At 37.7% G+C, this 9,498-nt stretch overlaps 1 protein-coding gene across 1 annotated transcript; it reads right to left on the reverse strand.

Moving 5' to 3' along the window:
• Positions 1-404: 404 nt before the first annotated feature.
• Positions 405-3,728, reverse strand: LOC149550324 (uncharacterized). The gene has a single exon (XM_089793375.1). The coding sequence runs from the start codon at positions 3,574-3,576 to the stop codon at positions 709-711; it is 2,868 nt and encodes a 955-aa protein (XP_089649501.1). The 5' UTR covers positions 3,577-3,728; the 3' UTR covers positions 405-708.
• Between the last annotated feature and the right edge of the window lie 5,770 nt (positions 3,729-9,498).

Here is a 9,498-nt window from a genome sequence, read left to right on the forward strand (position 1 = left end):
TAAACTATTCTAACATATAAAATGATTTGCGATGATTAATGTAGTACAAATGTCAAATATACGTGAACATAGAAGGGTAGATCTCTGTTCTAGATTTATCTATTAATATGCGGCTAAAAGATGCTTTGATCAAAACTTATGTTACTTATTTTGGTACTATCATTATTATCTTTTGTCTACTCTTTGTCATATCATGATATTAGGACATAGCATGTTATTTATCAGAAATGTAGGTTAGATGCATCATATGTTGCACTATATTCTATCATGTCCATCAATTCTAGATTGCTAGCTCCCTCGCATTAAGGTTGATAGCTCGTTTATATAAGAACATTGAAGAAGCTTACACTTTGTAGTTGAATGGAAAAAAATCTAGATCTTACAGATTGTAAATTAAAGAAAGCTTGTAACAAATTAAAACTTTATTATTTTTATTTTTATTTTATAATATCATTGTTGTTTATTTTTGACACGATAGATCTAAATGCTTCTTGACATTTCTATGGAGAGGAGCCAATTTTCTTTTCGTTTATAGCTCGCTATAATTTAAGAAGATAAATTTTTGAAAACAAAGTCAAATTCAGAAATCATCTGTTTTCCTCTCTGTTTTATATGCTTGTTGATGAAGCTTCACTGTTGAATTTAACCTGTACAAACACGAACAGAAAGAACACATCAATGGAGTTAAATAGTGATAGACTTGCAGATCTAACAATTCAAATTATCTAGAAATGCTCTCAATCTTTCTCTGTCGGGACCGTTCTCTTCAACGCTTCGTATTAGTCCGCACGAGCCCACAATATCGATCCTCATACTCTTCTTCAAGTTTTCTAGGCCCTTGGGAAATCTTTCAATCTCCTGGCAGAATCTCACTCTGAATTCCTTGAGCATGCCCATGCTTTTCTCCTTTAAGGCTGGCAACTCCTTTAGCGCTTTCAGATTCTCCAGTCTCAGCTCCTCCAAAGCTGGAAATGCTCCTTCCTTACCAAATTCATCTGGCAGCTCTGTCAATTCTTCGCAGTTTTCGATCTCCAAAAGGCGCAGCAGAGGCAGGGTTTCAAATATTGCAGGTGGGAGCATCTTCACATTCAAGTACTCAAGCGTTATTCTTCTGAGAGCATGAAGATTGCACAGCCACCTGGGCAACTGTACTAAACGAGCCAATCTGCTCAGTCGAAGATCTTCTAGGGTTTTGATTTCTTGAATGTCTTCTGGAAGATTCTCCGATAGGCTTTTGTACAATTCCAGTCTCTCCAATTTCCGATATCTGCCGAAGAATCCGTGGGGGATTTCTGCCGTCGCATAGACAAATGACAGATACCTTAGATGCTTGAGTGATTGAAGATCCTCCAGCCGGGAATACTGCAGAGTACTTTCCAGGGGGGAACTTTGAAGCCTCCACTGTAAATCGTCGCAACCGTCCATAATCAGGCACTGAAGGGAAATGATTTGCGCTGCTTGGAATGGAAGGAACCTCAGCTTGACACAACGCCTCAAGTTCAGGTAGCGTAGATCTTTCAGCTTGTTCATTTCAAGGGGAAGGTTTTCCAGCTTTTTACACTCAAAGAGGTTTATAGACATCAGCCTCTGTAGGCGAGTGACAGCTACAGGCAGGGATTTCAGCTTAGTCCGCGAGACATTGAGATACTCCAGTCTCTTCAGGCGTCCCAGAGTGACGGGCAGGGATTCAATCCCGGTCATGCTCAGATCGAGGGTTCTCAGCCATGTCAAACCCTTGAGAAAACCTGGCGGAATGACAGAAAGGCGCTCGCTGTGGCGAAGGATCAGAGAGCGCAGTCCGCGGCATTTAAAATCTTCAGGGAGACGAGTAATGCGATTATACATAAGAGAGATCCGCTGGTGTTTGTGTTGGCTGATCTCCTTGGAAGGAAACTCAGCCAAATTATCTCCAGCTCTAAATAAACTCCTTTCCTCATCCTCGTCCTCCTTTTCAAGAATATGCGTAGCCAAATGGCGGAACATGGGATGCATTTTGCATTTTCTCACCCTGCCCAGAGACCCGGCTTCGACACCCTCCACCACACAACGGTCAATCATTATGTTCAACAACCATCGACCCTGGGCGTCGAGCTCGGAAGGGCTTTTTGCGGTGATGAGCCTCTCTGCAGTCCAGAGATCAATTAAGTCTGCCGTCCTTACTTTATGGTTTTCGGGAAAGGCTGCAAAGTAGACGAAAGCTATTTTGAGAATCGGAGACAGAGATTCATAACTGGAGCGAAGGCACTCAAAAATGCGCCTTTCAGCATCGGTATGATTGCCAAAGAAACTGTAATCGGCTTGGGCCCGTCCCAAAGCCAGCCGCCATTGCCGAGGATCTGTCTGTCCAGCCATGGGGGCAGCGAAGGCCTGAAGTGCCAAAGGGTGTCCGTGGCATTTGCTTGCTATCTTCTTTGCAGCGTCCAGTACTTCTGGCGGAAGAGTCGATTCATCAGTACTGCTTCCAAAAGCATATCTCTTAAACAACTCCCAACTGTCTGTTTCTGACAAGAGCTCCACAGAGATCAGGGGCATATCTGGTCTAATTCTTTTCAAATCACGTCTATCATGGGAAATCACAACAATTTTTGATCCGTTCGAATTGTTAGGCGGCACTCCCAGATGGGATAAGAAGTGATCGCTCTCATTGGGCAACACTCCATCCAACACCAGGAAGAATCTCTTTGTCTCCAGATGCCTAAAGATCTCTGCTTTGCCCTCTTCTTCTGTCCAAGTTTGGTCGAAGACCATGTGTATTTGCTCAGCAATTTTACTCTGCAACCAAGATATTTGCCCACTGGAGACTGTTACCCAGATTAGGGCATCATTCTCAAACGATTTCTGAACTTCTTCGCTGTTCCACACGCACTTCATCAGGAGGGATTTTCCTGCACCCCTCATGCCGTGGATGCCCAGCATATTGTGTTCTTGGTCCTCAAGTAGCAGCCTCTGAATCTTACTGACCTGATCATCAAGCCCAATTGGATGCACACATATTGACTGCGATCTTCTTTTAATGGAATTTCTTCTCATACTTGCCATCCTTAGAATTGTCCGCCGGAATTCACCAGTGGTTGAGTCAAGGCGGATTGAGAGAGAAGTAGACAGGACTCTGTTTTGACCTTCTACAAACGGAGGATCAGTAGCAGCTCTACCTTCCATCATGTCCACACCATTCTGAATGCTTTTGATCTCCAGGGTTTCAATCTGTTGCCGGATAGATTTCATCCTTCCGCTCACATGCAATGGTAGGAGATGTCTGTGCCACCAATTCCTCGGATGCTGACAATCTTGGATAATATCCTCTGCATCTTGAGCAATTTTATATATAGCTTTTACCAATTTCTTATGCTGGGGAGTTTGAGCATAAGGGCTGTATTCAAATCGTTTATAGTTAGGCATTGATCTCTTCTGAATGGCTCGGAGCTTCTTGAAATGATCAGCCAGTTGTTCAATGTCTTGCTTGAAGTGAAACGCCCTCTTTGTTTTTTCTCTGAATTTTGTAGCTTGCTTGATTGCTTCATTCAACGCAACAGAGAACAACGCCTCCGCAACCACAGGTATCAATAGTTCTGCCATTTTTTGAGACGAACTAGCCTCCAATAGCTAGTACAATGTCATTCACAATTTCGCTCATCTTCTCCTCGTTCTGTAGATACGACATTTAAGTTTTTTCTCCTCTCGAGCCATATGGAAATTCTGCCTCGGCAATTTCCCAATTTTTTCCTCAAATGATTGACTGGGTCACCGGCCTTGATAGTTCAACTATCAAAAGCAAATTTACTTATTCCCACCGACCCCCAATTGGTATGAACAAAACAAAGCAATGGAAAGCAACATGGTTCTTCTTCGACCTATATGGTTAAGTTACATCCGACACCACAATTTTTAGTCAATCTGGCGATTAATTATGATGACAACAGGGGCATAGATGTGTTGTACAGAAAATCAGTTAATATTTAGCAAGGAAATGTTAAAACAAACAGTCGTTTTCCTCCGTAATTACCATCGTAGGCGGTACAATTAAAATATTAGTTCCAGATTTGAGCAAAAGCGCGAAATTGCAGTACAAAATCCTGGAGACTTCGAAGAGTTTGGACGACGCCAATGACTGTTGAATTGTATTGCTTTTGGTCAAAGATGGCGAGTTCCTCACGCTTTCCTTTGTCGCTCTTGCAAGGAAACGAACTTGCAAGGAAATCGATAGGTTCCGTTTCAAACCTCACTATCGGAAATACCCGCGGACAGTTTAATATCGACTTGGAAGCTGTGCGATTATTAGGTAAGGTGCTTTGAAATATACGTTCAAGCCGCCAGAGGAAATGTCGGAGAGTCGTAGCGTTCATCTTATTTATGATTTTACTTTATTTTAACCTTAATTGGAGAGACAAAAATTTAACCTTAAAGGTGCCCTACAACATGTTACAAATGTCAATGTCTTTCAAAAACTTACCTTTCTTAGGTCTTGAAAGATATATATATATATATATATTCAAAAACTTACCTTTCTTAGGTCTTGAAAGACATATATATATATATATATATAATTTCTAACAAATATTTTACACGGCTCATTGTTAAACAAAGCCTTAAAAATCCATTTAGAAGCCTAGGTAGCTCCATGAGCTTCCAAATCTCTTAAGCCAAGCCCCCCATGTGTTTAGGAAAACAACACAAATCCCAAGAAACATTGTGTTTTTTCTAGTTAACTTGACCATATGACCACAAGATTTCCTTGAGAATCTTTTCTAACTTATTAATTTGGTAATTAGAAAAGTTCCATGTAGATGTAAAATAAATAACATGTGAGGAGAGAACTTTCTACACAACCTAAATCCTCCTAGCCAAGATAGCAAGTGGGTTTGTCATTTCTAATGTTCCTTTTCAATCTTAGTACATAGCCAACTCCACATATCCTTAGTAGAGGGACTCAGGGCAAAAGGAATACCTAAGTTCCTAGTGATTATGTGTAGACTAGCCCACCCTCAATTTTTTGAATCCAACCACCTAGTGGGTGAGTTATCTCACCCTATCACAATAGATTTTTGAGGAGCAATCTTATCCCCTCGTGCTTTGCAGAAAAATTGGAGCATATCAACAATACAATCAAAATTCTCCTTATCAAGTTCGATAAACATCTATAAATTGAGCATCACTTAGCCCATCTTTATTAGGGAGTTTAATGCCTCTAATTGGTGAACACTAGATCTCAAAATATAATACAATGCATTTGCAAGTAGGACAAACAAAGAAGGGGAGATAGGGCAGCCTTGTCTAATAGATCTCTGCAACATAATTGGTTCAAGCAACTTTTCCTTAACAATTATAGTAGTGAATGAATCCTTAAGTAGGATCTCTACTCACTTACAAAAATATGGAGGGAATCCAAAAGATTTTAACATTCCAATTACAAAGGGTCACTCCACTATGTCATAGGCCTTTTCAAAATCCAAGAGAATCATTACAGTTGATTGTCCATCTTCCTTAGCCCTATGCATAATTTCCTAGGTAGTGATAAGATTCTCAATGAATACATCTCCCCTGAATGAGACCAATTTGGGTTATTGATAAAATCTTCTTGAGGACCATAAATCCTATTAGCCAAAAAATTTACAATAATTTTGTAGGAGATGTTTTAAAAATGTGATAAGCCTCCAATTTTTCGACTTACATCCTATCACCATCCTTAAGTAATAGTTTGATCACCCCTCTTTTAATGTGTTTTCCCTGAGATCCTCCATGAAATGCTTCATTATATAGTTCCAAGAGTTCCATGGAGATCTGATTTGTGTTGGATTTGTAGAACTCAATAGGAAGCACATCCACTCCTGGAGCTATATCAATTATAAGGGACATGGCAATGTTTTCAATTTCTGCTATTGTGATTTCTCTTTACAGTCGGTAGGCATTTGTATTATCAATCTTTTTAGGAATCAAATCAAGACATTGTTGCAAAGCATCATTGTTTTCTAAGGTAAATTGTGAAGTAAAAAGATGGAGTATAATTCAAATAAGGCTATGCATATATTCTCTAGATCAGTGGAAATGCAATTATCGAGATTGATCTCTTCAATCCTTGCTCTTTTCTATTTGTGCTTAATAATATTGAAAAAGAATTTTATGCCTTTGTCACCATCTCTTATCCAATTCATCTTGGCCCTTAGAGTTTGGCCTTTGTACTTGCAATTTTGTCTCTTTCTAAGCTCTACTTTAGTTTTGATCAATACCCCTTCCAACCAACTATCTTGGGTATCATCTTGAAGAAGACCTTCGACATTGTTGAGACTAGATTGTAAGGCCTCTTCAAATTTACTTTTTTCTTTGGACTCCTCGCCAATGAACTGAAACATTTTCTTTCACAAAATAGTAAGAGACTACCAATTTTTCATGAAAAACTTACCTTGATTGCAAAATTCAGCAAGACAAGTTTTCATTTTGATTAGAGCTATGTTATCCTCATTCTCTAGAAGGGAAGTTTTTAGTTTGAATAATTTGTTTCCCTTGACCCTATGTGTAGACTATGAGGGACTATCAATGTTTATATTAGCAAGAGATTGGGGAATTATCTAAGATTGTAACATAGGTGACTATCATAGGGTTACTATCATTAGATGCTTCAAAAGAGAACACTTATGTATGCCTAAATATACTATATCAAGTCTAAATCCTTTTATAATTACTCTTATTGTTATTCCATGTGTACCATGCTCCTTTGGATATAGTTTTCCTCTTCTCTAAAGGATCAATAAGATTAAAGCTTCTCTTCAATTTTGCCCAAAGAAATTTCTCATTACTTTTCCAATCTTGTCTGATCTCACCCTTCCTATCTTCTCTATGTTAAATCATGTTTAAGTTACCAATGAGTATCTAGTTTACCTTAGGGAGAAAGGGTGCTAACCATCCATGTGCAACATAGGCCTTTTTCTATAATCATTTGGGGCATATGTATTGTATATTCCAATAATTTTTTCGTTGATTTTGCAATGTGATCCAACATGCTATGTTGCACAAAAATATATTAGATTCAATCACCAAATTAGACCTAGAGAGCACAACCAGGATGGCAACCCCACCTTTTCATTTTTCATGTTTGGAGACAAAATACTTATAGCTTGATTCCATATGGATCTTAGGGTGGTAGAAGCTCAATGACTAGTAAGCTTAACATCTTGCAAATAGATAACATCAATTTGTTAGCATAAATGTTGATGATATTCCTTTTGGGGAGTATCCTAAGCATTAGAGAGTATTGACATGTTGCATTCATGATTGTGTTTGTCATTGATGTCAACATAGCATTATTTCTATGAAGACTACCAAAATAGCAAAGAGAGAACGAGGTCATGAGGACTATGTATTGATGATCAGGTCAAGCACAAGTAAGGATGTATTGTCCATTATGTTCTAATAGAGTGGACAAGAGTGTGTTAAGAGAGTTGAAAAAATGAAGGAGATATTCTTGATTTACAGAGGATAGTATACAGACAAAGTACCTAAGAAATCATTTTTTATGTTTGGATTATATCTCTTCACTGGGATGGAATCTTGATGTGCAAAGTTGGACAGTGATAGTAGACATCCTGATGGTGATGTTAGTGAGTGTGCAAGGACATAGGTTGCACCTGTGAGAAGTTGTAAAGACTATGAGTCGATGGTGATTTGTAATTGTGAAAAGATGTAAAGTTTTGTAATATCTTAATGAGGTCCTATTATAATTAATTGGGAAAGCCTCAAGGCTGACTTGAGGAATTATTTTAAGGACATGGTATAAAGGAAGGTTATTTTCCTTGTTGAGAAGTGTGTATTCAAGTGTGTGATATGCAAAGTATTTGGTAAATGCGAGTAAGTGATCCAAGGGATTATTGGTTGCAAAGTTGGTGATCTAGTATCGAGATCAAAAGAGGTTTGGTCTGGTCAAGAGGATAGAGAAGGAGTTGAGATTATTCCATTTCTATTATTTTATAAGGAATAATACAGAGACTAGTTGAATAGCGAGCTCGATAGTCTTGCCCCTGAAGTTGTTTGGACAGTGGGTCCTTCTGCCTTCTACAATTCCTAATAGGGTTGGCACAACTTCTAATAGGGGGGTATGTGCAGGATCATGGTGTGCCAAAAAGTGGCGATGTGAAAAAAATAGAGTTTGAACACGTCTAAAAGCGCTTCAAAATCCACTCTAGCTTTTTTTCACCTATCTAGGTACCAAACTTGGAAAGTAAGGCCCAAGCCTTATCGGATATCCGATCTCATATTGGATATCGGATCTCATATCAGATATCCAATATGAGATCCGATATCTGATACCGGTGGCATAAAAATTGGAGGGAAAAGACACAAAAATTAGAGGGAAAAACGAATTTGTAAGTGATATAACTAATTTGAGTTATGAAATATGTAAAGATATAATATATAATCTATTAATATTTAATAATATATTATGTTATTATTATTATTATCTATAAATATAATATATATTATTATTATTATCATATATAAATTATAATCTATAATTTATTATTATTATTATCATATGCAAATTATAATCTATAATATATGATTAATATTATGACTTATGTTATTAATATATAATAATATATTATGTTATTATTATTATAATCTATAAATATTATATATATATATATATATATATATATATATATATATATATTAGTATATTATTTCTATTGGAGTCCTTTATATGGGTCGAAAGGGCTCACAGGATGACCTATGATCCCTTTTGTAATGGGCACCCCTGGATGTCCCAAAAAACTAAACCAAATTGCTGAAAGGAATTATGTCAAACAGTTTGCATTCAACCTCTTATTTCTCCGTTTAATGTTTTAAACCCCTTATAACTCCGAAAATCAAACGTTTATTTGTTTGTTGTATTTTGTGCATGGAATTGGTATCATACAACATAAACAAGAAAGAAACTACAATAATATGCAAAGTGGAAATGACCTGCTACTAATAAAATGTTATTTTCAGAATTCATAAAACCAAATACGTGGTAGATTTATCAACTCACTAATTACTTCAGCAGTATTGACATAATACTCCAGCCCATGCTTTCGAACTTGTTGCTATAGTGCTTTGTCCTTCAATCAATCCACTACCTTCGTAATATCATTCCATCAAAGCAGCATAAGCGTCGGAAAAGTAGTGAAGAAGATATGAGCAAAATTCCAAATCTGCCTGTAGCTAGAAATGCAACTAAATTGCCTGATAATGAAGCCAATAACAAAGAATTCCAAAGGCCAAACCCCAAGGGAATGACATCTAGAATGTTACAAGAGAGGATAGACGTCCTCAAATGCCAAGAACGGAGCTGCAACTCACACACCAATTTCTTCTCATATTTAACCTGGCTAATGAAGCCACAAATGCTTCCTTTTATTCTATTTCCAAGGGTCCGCTCAACTCATATGGGCAATGTGGGATAAAAGATGTGTAGTATATAAAACATATATTAAAATACCCCTTATGTCTCCCTTGGGTACACAT

Source organism: Cupressus sempervirens, chromosome 7 (genome assembly GCF_028749045.1).
Source record: "Cupressus sempervirens isolate cs-2001-9-10 chromosome 7, ASM2874904v1, whole genome shotgun sequence".
In the NCBI taxonomy this organism is placed as follows: Eukaryota; Viridiplantae; Streptophyta; class Pinopsida; order Cupressales; family Cupressaceae; genus Cupressus; species Cupressus sempervirens.